This window comes from Lissotriton helveticus, chromosome 9 (assembly GCF_964261635.1).
Source record: "Lissotriton helveticus chromosome 9, aLisHel1.1, whole genome shotgun sequence".
Lineage (NCBI taxonomy): Eukaryota > Metazoa > Chordata > Amphibia > Caudata > Salamandridae > Lissotriton > Lissotriton helveticus.
In genome coordinates this window covers 1,241,580,231-1,241,606,839 of record NC_136070.1, presented here as the reverse complement: position 1 = coordinate 1,241,606,839, position 26,609 = coordinate 1,241,580,231, and the positions used below count along the sequence as shown (strand labels likewise).

Sequence of the window (26,609 nt, the reverse complement as noted above, 5' to 3'; positions counted from 1 at the left end):
TATTTATCGGGTTTTGTATAGCGTGAACTTGACCCGAGAGTATCAGAGCATGTTACAGAGATATCACAGCAGCAATTACATGAGAAACACATGGTTGATACATGTGGAGAAAATAAAAATACATAGTAACCATATATAAACAAAGATATAAACTAGCCAAAAATGTGGCTCTGGATGCTGAGATCTGATGGATGCAAGCGATGTGTCCCACCTTCCATGTACCAGGAAGGACTGCCCACAAGCAAGTTGAGTCTGCTGTTCAAGTAGGCTGGTCCGGCGTTGTGGAGTGCTTTGTGTTCGTGGGTGAGGAGCTTGAAGGTGATCCTCTTCTCGATGGGGAGCCAGTGCAGGTCTCTCAGGTGGGGGGTGATGTGGCTGCGGCGGGGGACGTTGACGATCAGTCGGGCGGAGGCGTTTTGGATGCGTTGTAGTCGTTGTAGGTGTTCTGGCTGGGATTCCTGCGTAGAGTGCATTACCGTAGTCCAGTCTGCTGCTGATGAGGGCCTTTGTCACCGTTCTTCTGGTTTCGGTCGGGATCCACTTGTAGATCCTGCGGAGCATGCGAGGGTATTGTAGCAGGAGGAGGAGATGGCGTTGACCTGTTTAGACATGGAGAGGGAGGAGTTAGGGACGAATCCTAGGTTGCGTGCATGGTCGGTGGGTGTCGGTGCTGTTCCCAGTGTGATCGGCCACCAAGAGTCGTCCCAGGCTGAGGGGGTGGGTCCGAGGATAAGTACCTCCGTCTTGTCCGAGTTCAGCTTCAGACAGCTGTTCTGCATCCAGTCGGTGACGGCCTTCATTCCCTCGTGGAGGTTGGTTTTGGCGGTGTGCGGGTCCTTGGTGAGGGAGAGGATGAGCTGGGTGTCGGCGGTGTAGGAGATGATGTTGAGGTCGTGTTGGCGGGCCACTTGTGGGAGGGGGGGCATGTACACATTGAACAGAGTCAGGCTGAGGGATGAGCCCTGGGGGACGCCGCAGATGATGTCGGTGGCCTTGGATTGGAAGGGCGGGAGGCGGACGCTCTGGGTTCTGCCGGAGAGGAAGGACGTGGTCCAGTCAAGGGCCTTCTCTTGGATTCCGGCTTCTAGGAGGCGTGTCTTTAGAGAGTGATGGCAGACCGTGTAGAAAGCGGCTGACAGGTCCAGGAGGATGAGGGCTGATGTTTCGCCATTGTCTAGTTGGCGCCTGATGTCGTCTGTGGCGGCGATGAGGGCTGTCTCAGTACTGTGGTTTCATCTGAACCCGGACTGGGACGGGTCCAAGATGTTGTTGTCTTCCAGGTGGCGGGCCAGTTGTATGTTGACGATTTTCTCGATGACCTACGCCGGGAACGGGAGCAGGGAGATGTGCCGGAAGTTCTTGAGGTACTTGGGGTCCGCCTTGGGCTTCTTGAGGAGTGCGTTGAATTCGGCGTGTTTCCAGCTTTCCGGGAATGTCGTTCTTTTGAAGGATATGTTGATGACTTTCCGTAGTTGGGGTGCGATGGCAGCGTCTGCTTTGTTGAATATGTGGTGTGGGCACAGGTCTAACGTAGATCCTGAGTGGATGGAGTTCATGACCTTGCGTGTCTCGTCGTCGTTGACGTTGGACCAGGAGGTCAGGCGGTTGGCGCTATTCACAGGGGGGGTGGGGTCTCGCTTAGTCGGGGCGGTCATGGTGTTGAAGCTGTCATGGATGTCAGCGATCCTGCGGTAGAAGAAGATGGCTAGTGAGTTGCACAGTTCTTGCGAGGGCGGTATGTCGTTGGCGCTGAGGTTGGAGAGTTCTTTTACGATGCTGAAGAGCTCTTTGCTGTTGTGTGCTTTGTTATCCAGGCGGTCTTTGAAGGAGGATCTCTTCGCTATTCTGATGAGGTGGTGATGTCTGCGAGTGGCGTCCTTGTGGGCTGCGTGGTTGTCCGAAGTGCGTTCGTGGAGCCATATCTTCTCCAGTTTCCGGCAGGTGCGTTTGGAGGGCTGCAGCTCGTCGGTGAACCAGGTGGCTCTCTTGCTGGCGTGGTTGTTGGACGGTTTCTTGAGTGGGGCGAGGGTGTTAGCACAGTCGTCGATCCTCTGTCTGAGGTTGCGGGTTGCGTCGTCTGGGTTGGTGGGATCGGTGGGTGGGTTCTGGCCGAGGGTGGTGATCAGCTGGTCTTCGGTGACTTTGCTCCAGCAGCGGCGAGGCAGCTGTTGGGTGTGGTGGTGCGTGGTTGGTTTGTTGAAGGTGAAATGGATGCAGCGGTGGTCGGTCCAGTGGAGGTCGGTGGTGTGGTCGAAGGCGACGTGGGTGCCTGTGGAGAAGATGGGGTCCAGTGTGTGGCCAGCGGCGTGGGTGGGTGCGGTGACGAGTTGTCTGAGGCCGAGGTTGGCGAGGTTGTCGATCAGGGTGGCGGAGTTGGCGTTGTTGTTGTTCTCGAGGTGAAATTCAGGTCCCCGAGGAGGATGTAGTCTGTGGAGGCGAGTGCGTGGGTGCTGGCAAGATCGGCAATGGAGTCGCTAAATTGTGCTTGGGGTCTGGGTGGTCTGTAAATGAGTGTTCCTCTGAGGCTGCTGTTTGTGGCACTTCTATTTAATATACAATTTTTTTTTATAGTGGCATCCGTTCTTGTGCCCAAAATGGACAGGAGAAGGAGGACACGTTTCGCGCTAAAATAAAGCGGCAAATGCCCATTTTGCATTTCATGTAATTACATGTACTTCTTCATAATTTTCCAGAAAATGTGTGCAATTGCACAGATGTAAATTAAACAAATTCCATACAGCCCTAATAATTATATCCACTTTTTTCCAGTTGCTTTTTTAAAGGTGTTTACGCAGTTTTAGAAGGTAAGAAAACGGAGTCACCATTGCCAGGATTAAATCTGTTGGCCTCAATATTTCTGGACAGGCCCTCCCAGGGACGTAACATAGGCCTCTGTGTCGCCCCTTTAAAGGCCACTGGCTCCTCCCCTTACTGAGGTACCATCCCAGAACAGGAGTATGAGCATTACAGTTTCAACCTTGAAAGTGGCACTTCAACTGGAGCTTCGTCAGGGCAATGTGGAAACTGACATGACATTATGTGTTTTATCCATGCATTTTAGATCTGACATTGCAACGCGTTTTGTGACGTAGAAACTGTCATAGGAGCATTGCTGGTGCTACATAGACAACCTCCTGATGGTCTCCCAAAATATCTTGAATTGTTTAGAAGGATCCCAATGTTACGGATCTAAAGTGCTTTTGAATGCTGCAAGTGCTACTCATTCTCTCAGCTTTCGTTTGGTAGAAAACATCTAACGGTCATAAAAAGTAGTCTTTAAATCCTATAAAATGCTTTACAATATCAATCTAATAAAACGCTTAAGTTGCAATGTTTTGCCCAATGTTAAAAAACCAACTCCATCAACATCCACTTGTAAAGTGGACTTAAATCCTAGAAAGTTTTGTTTGTCAGGCGTTCAATGACTCATCCACCAATAACAGTTAAGGGGCACACCTCTGATAGATGTGAACATCTCTCTTCCTTCATCTGTCTCTCTAATGCTCTACCTCCGTCTTCCTCACTCTTCGTATCTTAATCTATCTCTCCATCAATTTCTTCTCTTCGTTCTCTCTCCTCACTTCCCCTCTCACCTTCTCTTCTACTCTCTTTTCCTCAGAAGCCTGTTCCCTCCATTTTCTCTTCATCTTCCCCATCTCTCTCTCTCTCTCTCTGTTTTTCGCTCCCATTCAATCTCTTCTTCTACCTTGCACCCACCACACACACACATTTATCACAAGAGTGACAAGTTGACGCCTCACTCTCTTGGAAATCTGAATGTTCTGCTCTTGATAACTCTGGCACTTGTTGACTAATCTGCGACAAACTTGGAGAAATACATGTGTAGGGCTCTATCTGCGATACAGTCAAATTTGGTAAAGCTCGGAAGAATGGTTCAAAAGTTATAAGAGGAGTCCAAACATTGTCTGGTTACCACATGCTAAAATCATGAGATTTTCCAGAGGAACGTTATTAAAAACATAGAAATACATAAATTGCTTTGAAAGATAGTTTCAAAATGTACACTTACATTGATAAACCGTGACCATTAATAAAAAGTGGAAATGTATACATAAAAGATCTAATCATATTTAAATTATTTTAAAGAAAAAGATTTTCCATAGAAACAGGAAGATGAAAGTGAATAGAGGTTGTCTAACATGATTGTAGTGGAATTGCAATCAAACATAATAATACATTTCCAAGTTTAGGTGCTGCTGTCACATTGTGGACCAACCATAATGGCCGTTGTTAGGTGTGGTGCTGCTGTGCTGTAAGGTGGTTGTGTTGTGGTTGAGTGGCGGGTAGGAGCTGATGTGGGAAATGGAATGTGGTAGCGTACTGTAGCAATAGGATGATGTGAGGTAATTTGCGGTATCATTGGGTGGTAGTATGCCGCTGGGAGTTGTTGAGCACTGCTTGGGTGGAGGCGCAATGCAGTAGAATGTTGGTGTTTGGTAATGTAGCGGGGGATTGGTAGGACAGAGTCGGATTGCAAGCGCAGTAAAATGGTGGTAGCGCCATGGGGCGGAGGAGCTAGGGAAGAGCTGGCGGTGGTAGCAACGTGCTAGAGTGCTACCATGGTACAAGAGTGGCCGTGGAGTACTGGTGGAGATCGCGTAGCGATGATGGTGTTAGTGTGATACTGGGGCTGGAATCTTGTTGTTCGGGTGGTACAGTGGTGCACGAGTAGTTGTGCCATGTTGTGCGATGATAGTGTATTGCTTGGTCCTAGTAGTGTGGTTTATGGGATAGCAGTGAGTGTGGTGGTGCTGTGGGGTGAGTGATATTGCAGTGGCAGGAAGTGGTAGGGGAATGCTGTGAGGTGGTTCTGAGGGAAAGGGGTATAATAGACATTGGTAAAGAAATGGGGAAGTCGAAAGGGTGGTAGTGTAAGGTTTTCATGGGGAAGTGGGTGTGCGGGTGGTAGTATCGATAGTTCTGTTACCTTTGGCAGATGGACTGCCGGGTCAGAGGTTTACACTGGCAAAGCCAGGGAATACTAGTTGGTGTAAACACAGCACTACCTCTGACTAGTCTGGTGACTATGAAGACTTGCACCAGAGAGTTTAGCCCGGCACCTACTTTGGGTGGTCTCTGCCGCAGTCCCAGTCTGATCACGTAGACCGATCACGTGAATTCTCCATCTCCTGCAGTTAAACCCCGTTCCTCTGCTCAGCTGATGGAGATACAGAGCATAACCCAATGAGCAAGGCGAGTTTCAACCCAAGAAGAAGTACAAAGAGAAAGCCTCTCCACGTCATCAAGTACCCATAAGAAACATAAACAACAGCGGCACCTGAACAAGAAGAAGCACCAAGAGACACCACCCAAAGCCATGATAACATCTCTGAATGGGAAACAGCCTTTACCACGCAACCATTACAACGCGTAATTGTTACATCGTGGTTCTGACAACACAAGTTGTTACATCGACTTGCACTGGAGGGCGCTCTAGACTAAGGAATAGTGTGAATTACTATTCCAACACCTTCCCTACTGTACGTAGACTGGAGTTGGAATAGTAATTCACACTATTCCTAAGACCAGTGCCTTCCAACGCAAGTCGATGTAACAACTTGCGTTGTCAAAACCGCAACGGAAAATACTGCGTTGTGATGGTATGCGTGGTATCATCATACATTCTCTCTGGATACCCAGCACAACAGACCTGCCGGGTGGTCATCCCTATACCAGAGGCACACTAGGCACCACACTAAGGAGACTATGAAATGTCCCCTTCTCTGCTGGTCATGTTTCTGGAGGAACAGAATACACGTCCACTGCTCTGGTGTAAAACCGATGGTCTCTGAGGACTCCTGTCCCCTCGACTCAGAGCCCATTGGAACCTCCCCGGGTTGTCTGCCCCTCAGGGTAGCCATCACCATGTGAGAGACGTTGGAATCCACTGATCTCTTAGACCAGGAGCAACTCAACCAAAGGTCACAAAGATCTTCCCAGCTTTTCTTAAATTTTGCTGTAGGTTTTGCTTCCACGCTTCTTCCATCCGCAGCTGAGACTCCTTCATAGAAGCCCTGAGTGCAACCCTGAAAAGCTGAAAAGGCAAGCAAGCATAAAGTCCCGGTACAGCTGTCACTCACTCCTGCGTAGCTTCCATCATTCACAGAGTTGTTCCTGCAAAACTTTGTTGCAGCTTCAGAGGCCAGAGGTTCAGTCCAGGGAACCAATCCAGCTGCTCCATCTCGGTCTTCCTATCTTTCTCTATCTGTCTATCAAAGTGGCCCAGAGTTTGACGATGCAACGCTCCACATTTTGATCCAAACACTGCCTTAGAGACTGCGTAGAGAATGGTAGTAGTAACCTAACTTGAGAATACGTCTATCTGTCCTCTGGTGGCTGTAACCGTGGAGTCATTTTAGTCTGGGGGTGATGGATGGTTCTCAGAAGGATAAATCAATATCACCCACATGGACGTGGAGGCCAAATATCTGGAGGCATATGCCGCGAACGTTGTATTAGTCCAGTGGGCATTCTCTGAGGAATCAGGTTTATCTAGCTGCGCCATTTCTGGCACGAGTTCCAAGGGTACATATACCTACTTTAGGACTGAGCCCAAGAAGGCTATTAGTTCATGATAAACCTGGGCACAACAGCTGCAGAACAGGAAACCACTTGTGTCTTTTGCCATCATCATCAATACAGCTAGGATCATGAAATCTGGTCTGGCCATGAGCTGGCAGTCAAGGCTCAAGTCCTAGGAACTGAAGACCTAGAAAAAAAATCATTTAATACCCCTTTGACCAGAAGAACCTGGTACTGGCAAAACTTCTAGCTCCAACCAACCAGTACTGCCAAGATCTTCTAGCCAGAGAAGACCTTTAAGTTGCCAACGTTCAAAAGAACCCAGGTACCCAACCACCAGCTCAGGAGTCCGACTGAGCTAGTGAGGGAAAGACTTTCTCTCCACTGCCATCACCGGACCAAATTAGCCATCTCAGTAGTGATGAAGTGAAGAACGGTTTAGATCTAAAGCTTCAGCAACCCTCACCTTCTTCCCGTTCCACTGGGCATCCGAAGAACCTACACACAACTGAGATGGGTGCTACTTTTTTCTAGAAAACAATTGGTTCCACCCTGAGAAACAGAGCAGGAAAAAATACTTTCCCTATTTTCTTGCAAGGAATGGAAAGGAGATCTCTACTTCTTGTCTTGCAAAAGTTCACAATGCTGTCTTTGGCTGAGGTGCGGTCAGCTGTCCAAACAATGTCTGGCTGAGATCAGTGGACCCTGAAGAACCATAGTGCCAACTGACAGGCATGCCCTGTGCTAAGTGTGCCAGGGTGTACCCCGCATGAGACCACACACAAAGAACCACCAAGGTTATCTGCCACCCAGGGGGATCAGGTTTGCAAATCTTCCTTCTAGGCCACTACCATGGAAGAGGTAAACATTGGTGCCAGCAAGCTCTTCACATTGAAATACCTGAACCTTTCCCATCTGACTTACCATGACTGGCGGTTCTGTTGGGTAAAACCAATTGCTTAGCATTCAATAATAGATAAAGTGCGGGGAAAGAAATTGTTTGCAGGGATACAGTCTAACATACCACTTTTTTAGACATCCACGAAACACACCAAAGATATCTATTCCTTAGTTCAATGTAATTTTTACTATTTCAGTGTATGGCTGTCACATATACAACTTCATTAACAAATAACATAGAGTGACTTTTGTGCGTCAAGTGAAATAGAGTGACAAGGTGGTATCGTGAGTGAAATATGACAACCATACAAATAACACACATTTATACATCATATGAGTCACGAAAGGCCTGTCGTTTCACAAATTATTCCATGTTTTCATAACAACCCTAAAATTATTCTTTCTGGCCAGAAAGACGAATTTTAGGGTTGTTGTGAAAACATGGATAAATTGTGAAAGGACAGGCCTTTCGTGACTCATATGATGTATAAATGTGTGTTATTTGTATGGTTGTCATATTTCACTCACAATATCACCATGCCACTCTATTTCACTTGAACGGATTAATGTTTCTTTTCCGAGTACCTCATGTGTTGTGTCTCTGTCAACATTACTCACCTGATATTGGTCCCTGGCTGGTGTAGTTGCAGCATGACAAAAGGAGGCTACGCAAGAATAACATATCTGGAGCAAACATCTGTACTACACCGCAATGTGTAGACAACAAAAATGTGTTCACAGCCAATGGAATAATGTGTGCCTTTTTCCAAATTTCAGAAGGTGTATTGACCATATGTTTGGTTGGCCACTCCCGGAACAGTGGTTGTTCCCTCTCATGTACCTTACGACAACCCAGTATGAGAGTGACGGGCATGTGATTAAGTAGTCACCCATAAGAAGTACCCTCCCATGGTGGGTGTTCTCAATTAAATGTGGACTCTTGCAATACTGCAATTCCACAGAATTCTTTGTCAAGGCTGGACACATTCAGAATGTTTGCTGAAGTCGAGATTGGCATTGCACTCGGCCTGCGTGTTGAGTGTGTGGAATTGGCCAAGCTTGCTGTATGTGTTATCGCATGTCCTGGGAGGTATCTTGGCCGCACAAGTGCAGTCAGTAGGTTCCAACTGATAGACATTTATTTTTATGCTACTGATGGTGGGCCTGTTACTGCAGAGGGATCTGCAGCAACACCATGTCATGGAGTTTGACTCAGGGAGACAGAAAGTCATGGTTGAAATATGCTATTAAACAGTCCTGGACCAATCCACACCCATCTTCAGTTCCACTGAATTCTAGAATGAACCACCGTGCACGGTATTGTAATAGCTGCATCATTGGAGATATAGTGACCAAGATCTAAAGTGATGCTCATGAGGACATTTTAAGTCCTGGTCATGTCTAAGATAGTTATCGTTTCCAGCAGGATCATCCGCGGCACCTGTACGTCCAGGAGCTGGACGAGCAAATGATCAACCTGCATCAGCCTGATGAACTCCACTGCACCCCACTGCTGCCCCGTGGCACCCCACTACAACCCAGTCCTTGGGAGCCTGTGTTACCTGTGAAAAGAAACTGCTTTTCAAATAAACAGGTCCAAAAAAATAAGCATTGTGGCATCACATGTTGTGCAGCTAAGAGCAGTGTCTGACAATAGGTTGAGTGACTGCAGGATTTGCAAAGGTGGGTTGTAATAGTGAGAGAATAGTGTTGTTGAGAGGCTGATCTTAGAGAGGGGAGGAGTCTAAGTGTCTCCTCTCCAACTATCTTCCCTCTTTCCTCAGAGAAACGTCATGTAATTGATGGAACATGATCCATTTTTAAGAACAGAAACATCAAACACTTTTTCTTTCAGCTTTGAGATGAATGGAGGACTCTTCTAGAAGATTTGAGGCATATCGACTACTGCAAAGACTACGTGTCCTGTGGGGTGTCGGAGCTGGGGAGATAATGGATCTCTCTCATCCTTCCTTACTCAGTAAAAAAAAATTCAAAGTTGGCAGGTCTGTAAATGTGTTGATGCAAAGGATGTTTTTTACATCCAGGCTCTCACCAATTAAAGACCAGTCTGTTCTTGGCCTCTGGAATCGTCTTATAGTTTACAAGACAGCTTAGTATCTCCAGCCTACAAGTGAAAACCAATGTCACAGACAGGGCTCAGTGATGTGGGCCAGGGGCGGCTGCACATGTTAAATAAGCTGGCAGAGAGCACGTATCCTTTTCGCATCCCATAGATGATGGAGGCCATTTTGGGTAAGATAGGATGGATAGACCTGGTGTGTACAGGATTCCATACAGGAAGGGAACCATTAGAAAATGACACCCCTGATTACTGCAGTTGAAGAGCGGAGTTGTGTACCGTAATGACAGCTACTGATGGGTACAGGAGCATTTACGCCCATGAGTGGCCTGGCAAAGAATTTAGGAACTACTCTCTGATATGGATTAAGGCAACCTGTGTTCCTCGCCTGGAGGAGTAGCCTCAGTGAAAACTGCTGAGAATATCCTGCGATTAAGGTGAGAAGCATGTTGCCTCGTCATGAACATCTCTAGCCAATCATGTGAGGCGTGTTATTTTTTGGGGGGAAATTGGACAGAGTGACTGGGTGTCTGTAACTGAGAAGGTCTGTTTGAAGGGCCACCATATTTCTGATATATTCATTCCCTAGGTGTCAGTAAATGCAAAGAAAGGGAGCAGGGCAATTGAGAGTAAGAATGGACAGCTCCTCAGCGGGTAAATCATCGGGGCTGTGCATGCTCAACTGGATAGCTGAATTTCCATTGACGATTAAATACATGACTTTGTTGAATAACGTCTGCAAAGGAGGTATTGCCAGTCAGATGCCATCCCACTGAAATACTGTGTGTGCTTTATACGAGGTTCTCAATCTTTTTGATGCTCAGAATCACTTTTTTCACCGATAAATTGAGAAGCTCACAGTAAATCCTGAATGTTTTGTTGGAAGAGTTCCTAGTTGCTCTGAATCTAGACTGATAGTGGCTTTTTTTCTGAGCAGGGAGTATTTGTAGCACCCACAGTGGAAGCAGGAGGTTGCCCGATCAAACTTATCTAAACGTCTTTATAGGTGTCTTGCCCATTCGTTTAATTTTTTGGGGGTCAACAGAAAGCTAAAAAATTGCTGAAGAATTGGTCATCTTGGCTCAGTTAGATGTTAACACTGCGATTGGATCAATTTTTTTACCAAATATAGGACGTAGGAGTGGTTGCGTTATCCCACCGTGGTCACCTTTGTGAAGTAACCTGTAAACAGAATAATCGTTCAGTGAGTTGTCCATCTAAGTTCAAAGCAAGGAGCAGAAGTACTGGGTGAGATCAAGCTGTTTTCATGAAAGGGCGTAGAGTCCTGCTATCATCACTAAGACGCTTCCAGATATGACTCGATGGTAATTGACCACAACTAGCAAGTTTTACTACGAGAAAGTAAATAGATGGATGGCTTTACCACGTGCCTTAATTTCTGAACCTCTGACAAAGCTAGGTCATATGGATGGGACTTTGACCCCTCTTAGTCACTTTTTCCTCAGCCTATCCACTAGCACTTGACTCAGACTTCTGGGCTGTTTCCCACCCTGTGGCAATCTGTATTACGTAATACAATTCTATATTTATCCATCCTTTAGTTGCTGAACTGCCAATCACTGTTTATATACACAGTGCAAACAGGCCCGGTTTGCATTATATAAAACTGCAAATTAGTGAATTATTAAATAACCAAACTAGAAGGTGGAGGGCAATTTTGAAGGATAATTGCACAAGTGAAGGATGAGGTTGGGCTGGAGACACACTTCATTCGGAGATATGGGAGCCTTCAAAGGCGAGCTTCCGTTGCCTGGTTCCGTACCTCCATGGAACGTTGTGGTTTACCTGGGAAGGGTATGAAGATTTAGGTGCAGAGGAACCAGGGTACAGAGGCGGGTAGGACATCCAATGAGTTGTGTTTGGTGAAACTCGTTAAGTTCTTGAGATCCTTAAGTCAGTAAAATTAGTTATTGCAGCTGTATTACTTTTTGCTATGGGTATGTGTTAACCGCACATCGTTTGCACGGGGAAACTAGTGTTCTAGAAAACCTGATCTGTGTTTTGGAGGATCACGCGCAAGTCCTCATTTGTGGGTTTTGCTATGCTATCGATGGGACCTGTAGGTGAGCCAGGTTGGTATTAAGGTGTCTGTGGTGTTGTTCCAGAAGGTAGGAGCTTTATACCGCGGCTGAGCAGACGGGCGGAGTGCCTTCTCGAATGATGGACCTATTTTGGCCAAGGGGTTAGGGGGACATGGCAGTGGAAAAGTACCAAGAACTCCGTGAGTAGCTGTGGGTCGGTTTTCTTCATTGTATGATGGTTGAAGGGGTTCTAAGCCCCAGAATGGATCCAGTGTTGTTTTGGTACCATTGATAATGACTTTAGCATTGTTGTAAAGGTTAATAGTTAGAGAGGCATTGTTGCCATTGGATACGGTAGTAGCAAAGTATACGTCCCAAGTTTATCCCTATTGAGAAGTTCATGGAAGCCTCCCAGGTGAAAAACCAGGCCTGCATTGGTGTAGAATAGGATGTTGCTGAGCAATTAGTAATGACTGAATGGGGTATGCATAATTGTTTGCATGTCAGACCTGTAGTTAGGTTTTAGTTCTTATAATAGGATCAAGGCATCCAATGTCCTAGGCTGTGTTTGGTGTTTGAGGAGGAAGATTCTGTTCTTCTGAAGCAGAGGACAGGACATCTGTTCCAGGGCCTGGAGCACCAGCCAGCACTCGAGGCAGCAGCAGGAAGTAGCAGCTCTGTCCACCTGCTCCAGAGTACAGGGCGTAAGCTATTTACAAGCAGAAGTACAGACAGTCCTGAGCTCTAGCCAAGACAACTGTCTCGACACCTTTACTCCTTTAACGAGGGGAGGCTTTTGTCCCCAAGCTCGGACATGTGCTTTCAGATATAATCGGAATTATTCCATTTCCCTCAGAAGAGAAGTTATTAAAGTTAGGGAAATGTAGAGAAGATAACGAATAGTAGGAATGACAACTGGGTGGGAGAGAGGGGTAGGGAGAGAGAGGGAGGGAGGGAGACCTCAGGTTGCAATGAATGTAAACAATGATTCAACAGTTAAAAGGGCCAGATTTGCAATTTGGTGGTGACCAAAAAAACTTTAAAGCTTCCGCCAGAGAACGGTGGATTTTCTATTACCACTGACTGCTGAAATGGTCCTTTGAGTTTGCGGTTTAAAAAACATAAATGTTATGTTATGTTAACCCAACTTGTATAGCGCAAAAGCTGCCTCAGGGAAGAGGCGTCCCAGTGCTGCCAGCAACAAGACATAGAGACTAAGGCCTAAGCCGAGGGGGTAAGAGATAGGTTTTGATATCCTTCCGAAACATCAGATAGTTGTCCAGACGGTACAGCTATATATTCACCATGATGAAGCTGTGAAGTGTTTTGTGCTACTGTGCCACAGCTTACTGGAAATCATTAAGGCCAAAATCAGGGTCTCGTGTGCCATTAGTAATAAAAAAGCACCTAAGCCAATGTATTTCAGTACTTTTGAGACTATCATTTTGAGTATTGTAGCGTGTGCTAAATGGAACCTGATTACTATTGAAACCTTTGTTCAATCAATTCCTGCTTTGCTTTTAGTAAGTGGCAGTGACTGAGTAGTTATAGGGTGCACAGTATGGAGTTTTCCAGACTGAGTAGTTATGTAGCACACCATAAGGGGATGTCCACACTGAGTAGTTATATAGCACACAGTAGGGATTGTTCCAGACTGTCTAGTTATGTACCACACAGTAAAGAGTTATCCAGGCTGAGTAGTTTTGTAGTGCACAGTAGGGAGCTGTCCAGACTGAGTAGTTATGTAGAACACAGTATGGAGTTTTACAGACTGAATAGTTATGTACCACACAGTATAGAGTTATCCAGGCTGAGTAGTTTTGTAGCGCACAGTAGGGAGTTGTCCAGACTGAGTAGTTATTTATTTATTTATTTCATTTCTAGAGCGCTCTATCACCAGGCATCCTGGCGCTGGCAAACTCAGAGTACATGGTAGAGAAACGTGCAGAAGAGTGACAGGGGTGGGAAAACCACCCAGAAATACAGCCCTTACATTTTCAGAAACAGCAATGTTTTTAGTCTTCTTCTGAAGAGAAGGAGATCACTAACTTGTCTCAGTTCCAGAGGGAGCCCATTCCACAGTCTGGCCGCGGCGACCGTAAAGGTTCTGCCACCCGTTCTGACTTTCCTAAACCTCAAGGTCTTGACTAATCTCGCCGAAGCGGAACAGAGGTTTCTAGCTGGAACATACCACTCAAATTTCCTCTGCAACGAGACAGGGCCCATCCCATGCAGGGCTTTAAACACTAGGCAGAGGGACTTAAACTGAATTCTCTGCCCTACCGGGAGCCAATGCAGTTCTGCCAGGGCCCGAGAAGAAGAGGGCCTTCTAGGCCAGCACAAGGCAAGTTTGGCTGCGATGGACTGAATCCTAAGAAGTCTATCCAAAAGAAATGTTGGAGATTCTAACAGAAGGGCATTGTAATAATCCAATCTGCTCAGGACTGTGCTCTGTGCAACTAACGCCCATGCCTGGGGGGGGGGGGGAATCCGTAAAGATCTGTTAATCGCAAGGCAGCTACCCACTGTTCTAGTAACCTGAGCCTCCATAGTCAGCTTGTTATTAAACATGTTGCCCAGGTTGTGAACCGTATCCACTGGTCTCACTGCGGTTGACATATCACTAGGCCAGAAGTTACTGGGCGACTCCGAGGGAACCATATCCGCAGAGCAGAAGAGCACCTCCGTCTTGCCTGCATTGAATTGCAGTGAATTACCCTTCAACCACAGAGCCGTATCACGCAAGCAACAATGGAACTCCTCCAATGAGGTAGACTGCTCTCCCTCCAAGGAAAGAATAAGCTGCGTGTCGTCGGCATAATTTATGTTGTTAATCTTATGCTCTTTAATGACTGCAATCAGAGGTTTCATGTATATGTTAAATAAAATCGGGCTGATTGCCGAGCCCTGTGGCACACTGTCACGATTCGCTCTCTGTGCTCTCGTGCCCACCACCAGGGGGCCGAATTGTGGGGCGCTCCAGTGTTCTAATATGCTTCCTGACACTCCCTTCGATGCATATCTTGACTTCCAGCCATTTGGACACTATTTGGGAATTGACATCCATTCCCAATCCATGCCGGGTTTTGTGAAAGCCAGCCTGCTTAGACTTAAAGCCAGCCTACTCATGCCTGAAACTCCATTACCCAGAATTCCCTGCTCACTGCTTTCTCTCCACCCCTGCAGGCCACGGATGGGTGGAGGAATTCAGCTCACCTGTGGCTGGCTGCTGCTAGCCTGCTCACACCAGCTGCATGTGATTAATGTGAGCTCTTTTAAGCCCCAGCTCCCTTCAGGCAAAGGTTGGTCATTGTAGCTGTTTACCGGTGAGACCAATCCTTGGTTCCAGTGTTCCCTGAGCTTTTGCTATTCTTGTTTCCAGTGATTCCGGAGCTTTAATTATGCCTTGTTCCTGAACTGCTGCTGTTTTTCCTGTTCCTGAATTGGCACTGCCTGCAGTGCTACCCTGACCCTATAGCCTTATTATTCCTTGTTCCTGAACTGCTGCAGTTTCCCTTCTCCTGAATTAGCACTGCTTGCAGTGCTACCTTGTTTGCTGAGTTCCTGAGCTATAGCTATTCCCTGTACCTGAATTAGCACTGCCTGCAGTGCTACCTTATTTCCGGAGTTCCTGAGCGATAGTTATTCTTTGTTCCTGGGCGTAGCTATTTCTTGTTCCTGATTTGCACTGCTTGCAGTGCTCTCTTGACTCCTTGTTTCCTGAGCTGTAGCTATGTCCTGTTTCCTTGAACCAGTATTGCCTGCAGTGCTACCTTGACTCCTAAGCTCTAGTAATTTCCCTGTTCCTGAATGAGCACTGCCTGCAGTGCGACCTTGACTCCTGAAGCTTTGGTAGTTCCCTGTTCCTGAACCAGCACTGTCTTCTGTGCTGCCTTGACTCCCGAGCCTTAGCTCACTTCTTGTTCCTGCCCCAGCACTACCTTCTATGCTACTTTGTTTTCTTGATTCCTTAACCTGCACTATTCTAGTATACCCTTGTAGCCTCCCCTTCTGTATATCCATTTCCAGTCCCTGCCTTGCTTCCCATTTACTTGGTTCCAGTTCTAGTTTGTTGCCTTTCTATTCTGCTGTCTTACGTCTGTTACCTTGTATGTTTGTTACCTGCTTTCTGCCAAGTGTGCCCTGTCATTTCCTTCCTTTCCTGTTAAGCACTCCTCCTTGCTAGCTCCTTGTCTATTGTGCTTGTGTTTAGTTCTACCCCTTTGCTGTTACTGCCTTGCGCGTTCCTGTTTGATCGCCAGGATCCGTGGGCTCAGCTGACTTCCTAGGTGGTGTTTCTTGTTCACTGTGAGTTTTGTCTTTGAGTTACATTTATAACATCACTATAGGTATAAGCTCCACAGACCCTGCCTTTGCATGCATATCCTACATGTGGGTATTTGCAGTCAGTATCTGTAACAGCAATTGCGGGTAAGAAACTTACTGAGCTTCAGTCTTACCATGTGGAGCTCCTGAGTGCTTTACCCCACACCCCCTTTATTGTTAATGTTGTATTATATATATATGTCTTGCACGTCCGTCCTGGGTGTAGTTAGTCTGAATGCTAAATTGCCTTGTGAGTGCCCTTCCTTTCTGAGTCTTACCCATCTTGTTCACTTGTACAGGCTTCCCCTTTGGATCCCTTTTTCTCCTCTGACTCCCTGTATGATCCTGGGCGGCACTGTACTCCTCCTTTCTGTGTACGTCTTCTACCCAGTTCCCAGTCCTTGTCCAAGTCCCTGACTGTGTTCCCCACATAGTCCCGGACAGTCCCTGACACACACCATGTGTGATGTTAATCAGATCGGTAAGGAGGGAGAGACACTGCCTGCGTTCGACCCATGAGGAGTGATTGGAACCACTGAAGAGCACAGCCCTTCACCCCCACCTCCCCCAACCTGCTCAACAGAGTCCCATGATTGACGGTGTCGAACGCGGCAGACAGGTCAAGCAGAATAAGAATAGCTGCCTGACCCGCATCCGAAGTTCGTCCATCACAGTCACCAGGGCCGACTCTGTACCATGAGCAGGCCGAAAGCCAAACTGAGCCTCCTCCAGCAATTTATGCTGCTCCAGATGGTTGGAGAGCGTCCTACTGACCACTTTTTCTGCAATTTTGGCCAGAGAGGGCAGAAGAGAAATCGGCCTATAGTTCTTAGGACATTCCGGGTTCAGGGAGGGTTTTTTGAGCAAAGGAGTCACTAAAGCTTGTTTCCACTGCGATGGCACTAACCCACTGTTGAGGGACTGATTACAAATTAACCGCAGAGTAGAAAACAATTCTGCCTCGAATTCCTTCCAGATTTTATGAGGTACGGGGTCTAAGGGGGACCCTGATGAAATGCCACGTGCTACTTTACAAAAATCTTCTGAGGTCAAAGGCGCAAACTCAGTTAAATATTTACCATTCATGCTATCTGGGAAGGTCATCAAAACATCATTATCCCTCTTCCCCGTATCACCGAAACCCACGGTGTCAGTGGTTTCAAGAACCACTTGTTGAATTCCCCCCCACCCCCAACTCATCAATAATAGTTTTAATTTTAACATGAAAAAACTTTGCCAAGTTATTACACAGTTCCTGGGAAGGGGGTATCTGCTTTTTTGTGCACCCAGGGTTAGTGAGACTATTCAGAATGTTAAAAATACTTTTGAAGGCTTTAGGGGCATTAAGAATTATGTTAGAAAAATATTCTGCCTTAACCCTATTTATCTCCTTTTGTAACACATGATCTTAGATCTCCACGTGTGTTTGTCCATATCCGAGTAACCCTGTCTCCATGTCTTTTCTGCACATTTACAATCCAGTTTCATGATTTTTAGGTTATCATTGAACCACGGAGCCGATGGTCTGCCCCTGGTTCTATGATTTTTTTAGCGGTGCATATACGTCTAAAACTGCCGTAATCTTCCCATGGTTATGTAGAACACATTATGGAGTTTTCTAGACTGAGTAGGTATGTAGCACACAGTATGGATTTTTCCACACTGAATAGTTATGTACCACACAGTATAGAGTTATCCAGGCTGAGTAGTTTTGTAGCGCACAGTAGGGGGTTGTCCAGACTGAGTAGTTATGTAGCACACAGTATGGAGTTGTCCAGAGTGAGTAGTTATGTAGCACACCATATGGTGATGTCCACACTGAGTAGTTATGTATCAAATGGTATGGAGTTTTCCAGGCTGAGTAGTTATGTACACACAGTTGGGTGTTGTGTAGACATGTGTGTTCTTTCCATACTCATTTGGTGGTATTTATTTGTATACGCGCCTGTGCTGTTGCTCTGCTGATATGGTTACCCTTTACATCTCCATCCTCAGACTCTTCCCTTGTTCAATCAGGGTATCTAGCCTGTGGAGGACTGTGTGAATTGGTGTGAGTGAGGCACTCGCTCATGGGAGATGCTCCTGCTACTGGCTGTAGACTTTTGCCTAGATTTACTAAGCCTTTGCGTCAACCTTGCCTTAAAGCAAAGGCTTATTTGGATCTTTCCAAATCCACATAAGGCCTGCTTTGCATAGCCTTGTGTGCCTTTGGAAAGACATGTAACACAATGCAGTTGCTTGCACTGGGTTGCACTACATTACTCACTTCTAGGCACTCTGTGGGTGGAGCATGGTAAATTCCAGGCACCCACCCTTAAGTTTCACGCAATTCCAGTTTTACTAAGGTTTGTAAAGCTGGAACTGAGAGAAATGGACACACCTACCACAAAAAAGGCGTAACAAGGAGAAATGTGTGCGTTTCTCCTTGTTACTTCTTATTGCTATGTGTGATGCATTCTGCTTCACACAAAGATAGAGGAATATGCCCCTTTGAATCGTTTTGTGCAGAAAGGCGTTCCTTCCTATTTTTTAAAATGACCAAAGGTGAAGATGGGGAGTGAAGTGAGAATGCCGGATATCCTTTCTTTTCTTTATAACAACGTTATCAGGGAAGGTATCCCTCAAAAGATTGTGACTGATAATGTTTCTCAGTTTGTTTCTAGAGCCATGTCAAATTTTCTGATGAGTCGGGGATAACTCGCCACAGGACAGCTTTATATCTTTGAGCTATGTCGAATATTCTAATGAGTAGGGGTATAACTCACCACAGGACAGCTTTATATCATCCCAGAGTAAATGGTTAAGTGGAGAGATGTAATGTAGTGTTAAATGATTGTCTGTGAAGGTTGATTTGAAGTGAAAGGAAGAACTTAAAAAAATGTGGCATTACTGAACCACTCCATAATCTGTGACATGCAAGTCAAGATTTGTACTGTTGTGTGGAAGGATTCCAGCCACCATGGTGTGTCTACGTTGGATGGGGAAAAGAGGGGTGGTGAAAAGTGATCAGTTGAGAGTGTCAAAGAAAGTGATTAACAAGAAGGAGGCATACAAAAAGTGAAATAATTAAAGGATGCCTAGATATGTTTGGAAGTTTTGTATGAGAGATATTGTTCGTTTAGGAATATCAAGATTGAGTTTGGGAGCACAGTTAGTTTGGAAAATGGCGAGAGGGGGAATGTTAGAAGGTTGGCTCTGTGCAAACAAGGGGATGGTGTAGAAGGAAAGGAACCGCTGCAGCGCCTTCTTCTTGAGATCTTCTTGCAAAAGTCAGTGCTTGTCTATGCGCTAAACCCAAAACCGATAATATGAATACATGTGAAAACTAGGAATTTGAGCCTAAAAACAATTAAATTAACTTGTTAGTCATTGCATAATCAGGCCGGTGGACATATCGACCTAAGACCCACAAACCTTCCTGACCAGCAGAACTATTAAATGCGCCTTTTTTCATGGTTTTGCGCACACAACAAACAACTTTTACAGCGTCATTTTAACAGGTTTATTTTGAAAGACTGGGAAAATGGCACATGACAACAAATTCATGAATAATGTGAATGTTAGAGGGAAAAATTAAAAAAAATTCTTTCTTTCAAACTCTTATTTTTAATATCAATCATGCAGGGAAAAGGCGTTCCTCAGTTGTAATTGTTCGCCTTGCTGTCAGTCAAGAGCCGCCCTGTGGATCCTGAGGTGCACAGGAGGCTTTTTATACAGTGCAAGAAAGGAGTGCTAACAAGTGATTTTGTTAAAGCTATTATGAAACAAGTGCTGCCAAAGCCAGTAGGTCTAGGTTTAATGTGCTAAAGCATACACATTAGAGCAAGGCACTTGAAAGGGAGCCAGCAAGAGAGGATAGAGAGGGCTAGAGATGTCAAGAAATCCCTCATGCGGGCCAATGTAAGCACTGGAGAGGAGGTGGAAGGATACACCCAAATAACCAATAGCATTAGCAGAGAGATGACACTGCTGGGCTGAGCCAAGAAGTGATTGACAATGTCTCAAGCTTATTGCGGATTGAAGAAAGTCTGATGTTGAAAGTGGCGGATCTAAAGCCCAACTAGGTATATTGTATGCAAAAGAACAGTTTCAAAACTGGCCTGTCAAAATCCAGACCTGAAAGAGCCTGTATCCTTTATGGTAAACACATGCTGAGGGAAGGGAGGTGACAAGAAGAGAGGAGGAAGTGTTTAGGCCATAACTGATTGATTAACTCAACAGACCAATGAAGAGTAGCCAGCCTGCCCGGCTCGACATGTCTCATGCCAGCGGTCCAAGGGTGCACTTGTGTATGGAGGGCCCTACGGTACACCTGAATATGGATGAGGCTATGGTCATCTGGGTATGGACAGCACTTTGGAATGTTGGCAGAAGGCTCGACCATTTATCTTGTATGAGTGGCAGAGTTGAGCTCCCCCTGGCTTTATCTCATCTCAATGACAGCAGCAAAGACAGCACTAGGCATCACTGTGCCCTATTTGTTTGGTGGCCATTGTACTCTATGGCAGGAACAACTCTCGCTTCATTGAGGGAGGGCAGTCAGGACTGCAGCTTTAGACTGGGGGCTTCCAGGGCCCAAGATTTAAGGCACAGTGGCCAGATGTGTACTATAAAATTATCTCAGGGCAGCAGTCAGCTGCCATGTTAGGTGCCAAGGACATAGTAGTTCCATCAATATGCAAACCCTGTCAATCCTGCAAACTGATTGGTCCTCAGTGGTAAAATCTATTGATGGGAGTTATTTGAGTATCACTGCTGTGTGTGTGGCAGACTGGTATTCTTCTCAGTCCTGATGAAGAGACACATGATACGGAACACATCTCGATTCATAACCAATACCGATCACAAATAACATAGGGATTTCACCAAGATGAAAATGGATTAAGAAAGAGTGCTGGGAATAAGGGAGCTTTCCTGTTTAGAGCCCATCGCAATTCCTCATCGCATTACATTATTAGCCCAAATTTCTGAGCATCTAAGCAATGCTGTTGGGCATCTGGTCTAACAAAATGGCGCGTCAGCAACTACATGATTTATTGTGAATATTTATTAAGTGATACATTCATCCTCCCATAAATTCCTGTGCAAACTTCTAAAAAAAAGATTCATTCTAGGGAAAGGTGATTCGTAATAAGAGAAGAACAGAATATTTGTGTTACAAACAGAATTCTTGGCTGCCTATAACAGGTAGTACAATGTTGGCTCATGGAGGGCTGATCCATGCCAAGAATCCAGAATAACCCCTAACTATGTAAATTACACTCATTTTCATAGTATATAATGTATTGTGTGTCTGTCATAAAAAGTGGAATGAACATGCCATCCATCGACCAACATTGGCCCACCCTAGCATAGATCTTCATCTTGTTCTTCTCCGCTGCTCTCTACTACAATCCAACACCACCACCATCACCACCACAAAGAGTCTTACATGGCAGCAAAACTTGCAAAGGTTACAAAGGGATCATCTCCTTTCAATGATCTGAGAGAGAAATCCAGAATCAGATGATACGACCAAGTGTTCTAGCTTTGGCCAACAGCAAAGCGGATGCAACGAGGAATCGTTACGAGAGACACTGCGAAGGCCACTTTGGAAAAAAGGTCTTCAGACATGACATCATCGAGACTGGATCATTTTCTTATGTGGGTCAAACACATAACGCTTAAACCAAAGGTTGATCAGGACGGGATGTGTTTCAGCCTTGCCCTCGTCCTCCTTGTTGGTGCCGGTGGAGGCGGCGGTGTCCCCCTTTCCCGCCTTGGATTTCTTCTTAGAAGATGGCGTGAGAAGCTGTTTGGTGTCTGCCTGAAGTCCATCTGAAAGACAAAACAGGAAAAACAAGATTAAAATAAATAATAAAGTGAATTTCACGTTCAAGTCTGAGAGTATTTGGCGCGTTTTGCAGTTTTTACAATCAATGAGACCAAGGACACGTGCCCCCTGACCTATTGTATGCACAAGACGGCTGTCAGCAATGCTGCAGCCGCCGCATTAAGCATCAGTCAGGTTTTCAATAAACATGTTGAACTACGTTAAATTTGGGAACTCTTGGCCATTCCCATGGAACCATGCCCCATAGACAAAACGTGGTAGCATTCCTGTATCCTCTGGATAAAGGAAGAGCCTATTTCCACACTATGCTCTACCTAGGTGGCTTACAACGAAACCGGCACACGCCAATATTGGAGGGGATACCGCTAAACTTAGCTTCAGTAATAGCAAAAGGGAACTTGAAGTCGACCAGTAGAGCGACATTAGAACTTCCGATACCCACAAACGTGGAGTAGTGCGGATTATAAGATAATCAAGAGGAATTATAAATGGAGGAACTGAGCAACAAGAAATACTCGCAAGATTTTTACCCAACGTACTCATATACAATTTGAGCAGAGGATTTAAACAAGGTCCATAGCGGTTTTTGAGCAAATAAGTGAGCGACATCTGCGCATAGCTGGAAGTCTTGTGGGTTCAAATATTGGACCAAAGCCAGTGGTACGCCTTGATTTTACAGAGAAACGAGGGGAGAAGATATACAGCAATTGGTCACATACAGAGACAATAATACTGTGTCTTGATAAAGATGGGAATATATATATGAAACCATCGAAACGCGTTGACGCCATTAGGAGCATAATCAAAGTACAAACACATACAGGGTTAAATACTGATGGAAGCAATGTATTAACTGTAGTGCTTTGGAGTCCTATTTGATGTGCATATGTATCTGACAAGGATTGTGTCTTACATTTTATGTTCGTCTCCTTTATGCTGGTTATAATTGTAATTTGTTAGTCATCAATCTCCATGTGATTTATATGTATTGTATGTTTTTTTATGAGGAAGAATTACTGTTTTATTGTGTAATAATTTTAAAGCTTTATGCGGTTTTATCTTTTGTATAATGGAATGTGAAGGACAAATGATTTTTTATAATAAAGTGTCACTTTAATGTTTCGGATATAGTATTCAATATTTTAATGTATTGTTAATCACTGGACTGGAATTTTCTTAATTTACTGGGTCATGGGAATTTTGCTTTTGGTGCTACCTCCACTGCACCCATTAAGTAAAACATACATTAAATTGTTCCTCTTTTTTATCCCAGGAACCAGGTAGGCACATGTACGTAGGCCAGGCTCCCCCCTTTGCACATAATCCAGCACCTTGCTTGCAGCTCACATACCTACAACGTTGACTTTTGGACCTCCCTACACCGTTACTTAGGACCATGTTCCTATCTTTGTTAATTTTTCAGAAATAAAGCACCCAATACAAACTTGTATTTCCTGCTTTCTAGGTTGAAAATGGGAGGTGGTGGATCAGCTGCCCTTTTACCTGAGACGCCTCAACTAAGATGAGATACATGGCGGCTCGCATCGTGTCCAACGACCCGATTCCATACCGCAGTAAATTCTAACAGTCAATAACATCTGTGAAGTTAGTAGGGAGGTGATTGTTGTAATCCACAGAACCTCTACTTCATGTGTAAATCCCTGGGTGAAACTTCTTTGTCTACCTCCAGCCTTTACCTTACATATCTTGCTAGATTTTACTCTGTTACCTCATTCTTCGTCCTCAAACATCTTGAGGTGCCCCAGAAAATCTCTCTCACGGAAACTCTTAATTGCTTTCTTCTAGGATTAGCACACCAACCAAGGCAGGATGCTTCACCAGAAGAGCTCTGTGCTAGACGCCGGTCATCCCGTTCAATAGCGTAGCGGTAACCTAAGAAGCACGCCACTAGCTGATTCAGCCCAGAATATATGAAGGCAGTAAGGAAAAAGATCTACAGAGCAATATGGAGAAGGCAACGCAACCATGAGCCGGACTCGTCTACAGGAGGTGCCTGCAAGGATGTCAACTAACAATCCATAACGTAAAGCGAGAGCAGTACAGCAGTCATGCTACTCTGTGGCCGTCCACCAGGAAAAAACCTCTTTATGATTCTGAAGAAAAGATGATGACGCTTGAGACACTTCTTTTTAACACCTTTGCTGCGCTGAACATTCCGCGCTGGTGCGGAACGTTCTATTCCGCAGGCGGGGCCGGAACGTTCAACGGAAGTGCGCAACACTACCGAGGTAGTGCACGCGACGTCCGCTAAACGTGCGCCGCACTGAAGGGGTTAAGAGTCATGCAGTTGCTTCCTAAACCTCTTTACAGAGAAAATGGAAAACATGTACAAAGATTGATTCTCCAAATGGTACCAGAGAAGTCAAGTCAGATCAGTGGGTGGTACTTCTCTTCCAATGCTTAACTTCTTTATGCCGACGAGCAGCACTTTTCTTGTAACAATTCTGATAGAGAGTAAGTAATTGGTGGACAGGTCTCCTGCCTCCATGCCCAAATCCTTGAACGCCTCTCTGATGGTACAAATCTTAGAGTGATTTACCTCTCACTTCTGACAAAAGTGATCTCAACATCCTTCAGGATGAAGGCTCTAATAAGATCATTAATATGCCACAGGCAGGAGCAGCCAGCATTTATTGATCTATTGCCTAATAAAGGCATTTTTTGTGAAATAACTTTAGATGTCTAAAGACTTAAATGAAAGAACCTACATTACTCCATGCAAGTTTCTCCTCCACTTTGTGACACAGACGGCTCAACATGAGAAGGGACTGTTAAAAAAATACTGATAAAGTTCTCTAAAAGGACATATTGGGCCTGATCACAAAGAAATTTGCAAAAGTACAACAGGTAGAATACAAAATGAGAGTTTTTTCTAGGAAAGTATCCTTCTCCAACTTCGAGTCTGGAGCTTTGCTGCCACCACCATGAAAAAAACAACATCATTGTATTGCTATTTACTGTTTTGTGATATTTATAGTTCTCAAATCGGTACGAGTGCTGTTATTCTTCAAAATTGTTTTAACATTTTCCTCGTATTTTGTACATTGCATTTTGCACGTTGCTTTTTGTAAAATTGTTCTAAATTCTTCCCGTATTTTGCAAGTTGCTTTTTGATAATGATTTGAATATGAAGGGTTAGAATATTGCATTTTATAAGTATTTTGGACTTTATAGATACCTGGAATAGATTGAGCATAACATGATATTAATATGTAGCGATCTGAAATGTGCTGTTCCATGTCGCTTTGTATTTTGCTATTTTATACGGTCTAGTTTTTTTGTATTTTATATCTGTTTCTTGCAGCTGGTATTAAATGTGTTGCACTTTACAAAAGAAAGTCATTTTTGTACGTGCATGATGGAGGAAATGGATTAGAGAACCTATATTCTTTTAATTATGAAGGCACATATGCATAATGCATTACTGTATCATCTGTCCTTGTAAATTACGTGGACCTCCGTTGGAGTTCCGCACTATAATAAAGCTAATTGAATTGAACCACATCACAAACATAACCTCTTTCGGGGAGGAAAGAGAAGTGCAAATGAAGGGCAGACAGAGGCCAGGGGGCACGTGGGTGTGGTATGAAAAGGAAAGACATCCTGCCAGGCCTGTGGAAGATAAACACATCAAAATTGTCATTTCATGTCACATCTTTCTCTCATTTGCTCTTTGAAGTTTATTGTATTTACGGTTTGTTTTATTTTGGGACTAACACATAGCTGTGACCCAGCTTCAAGGAGCAGAGAGCACGTTCAAGGGAACATTTACACTGTAACATCATGAGGTGTTGTAGACAGTACAGTCTGCTGGGCTTGTGTGAGCACTGGCTGCTTGACACTGGTGCACGTGGGAGGAAGGAGGGAACAGTTCATTCTGACACTGCCAGAGACTTCCTTCATTTTTTCCACAATAGATATTTAAATTTCCCACTATCTTCAATGTGAGACACAGGGAGGTGAAGTGATTTTGCCCAGAATCACACAATGTTTTGTAAGGTGTTGAATACGGTTTTTATAACCCAGTCCTACAGATTCCAAGAACACTAAAGCAGCCACAACACCACATCTTCCCCTTATCAAATGTCATGTGATTTGGGGCCATATGTATGAAAATTGGTTTTGCGATTCTCAAATAACAATTTTTTGCGAATCGCTATTTGAGAATCGCAAAACGCTATGTATGTAGGATTTAGGATGTAGGAGTTGCGAATTGCAAATTGCGCAGTTAAGGAATAATCCCCCCCCCCCCACCCCAATTCATTCCTATGGGCCTCACCCCAATTCATTCCTATGGGCCTAGAGGCCCATAGGAATGAATTGGAAGACATGCTCAATTTGTGATTCTCAATTAGAGAATCGCAAATTGATATGTGCATGTGTGCACATGTGGCACACATACGTATGTGCTCCACATGGTACTTTGAAAAATACAAAAAAGTGCATTTTTCAAAGAAATTGCAAATTACCACCAACTTGAAGTTGGTGGTAATTTGCGATTCCTTATGGCCAAATTGCACTTTTTCTGGGCCTCTTACATTAGCATTTAAGGAATCACAATTTGCGATTCCTTAAATGTATTCGCAAAATAGGGAATCCCAAATTTGCGATTCCTTATTTTGCGAGGTTGTTTTCCGTTCATACATCCCACTTAGCTAAATTGCGATCGCAAACGCCGAAATTCTGTGAATTTCGGCGTTTGCGATCGCAATTTTGAATGATACATATGGCCCATAATGTTATAAGGAGATAGAGGCTTGATACATTAGAATACTACAAGCAGCTGCCTAGCCGCATTACTACAGTCAGTCACAAGATGGCGCCTTTTTGCAACAAATAGCCTCAAAAAACCTTTGTAGCTACA

General features: G+C 44.9%; 1 protein-coding gene across 2 annotated transcripts in view; it reads right to left on the bottom strand.

The window, feature by feature from the left end:
* Positions 1-20,923: 20,923 nt before the first annotated feature.
* EEFSEC (eukaryotic elongation factor, selenocysteine-tRNA specific) overlaps positions 20,924-26,609 on the bottom strand; it is a 583,429-nt gene continuing 577,743 nt past the window's right edge. For both annotated transcript variants that reach the window (XM_078661741.1, XM_078661742.1), the window contains one exon: positions 20,924-21,708. In XM_078661741.1, the coding sequence (XP_078517867.1) occupies positions 21,509-21,708 (200 nt within the window). In that variant the 3' untranslated portion in view covers positions 20,924-21,508. The remainder of the gene's footprint in view (positions 21,709-26,609) is intronic.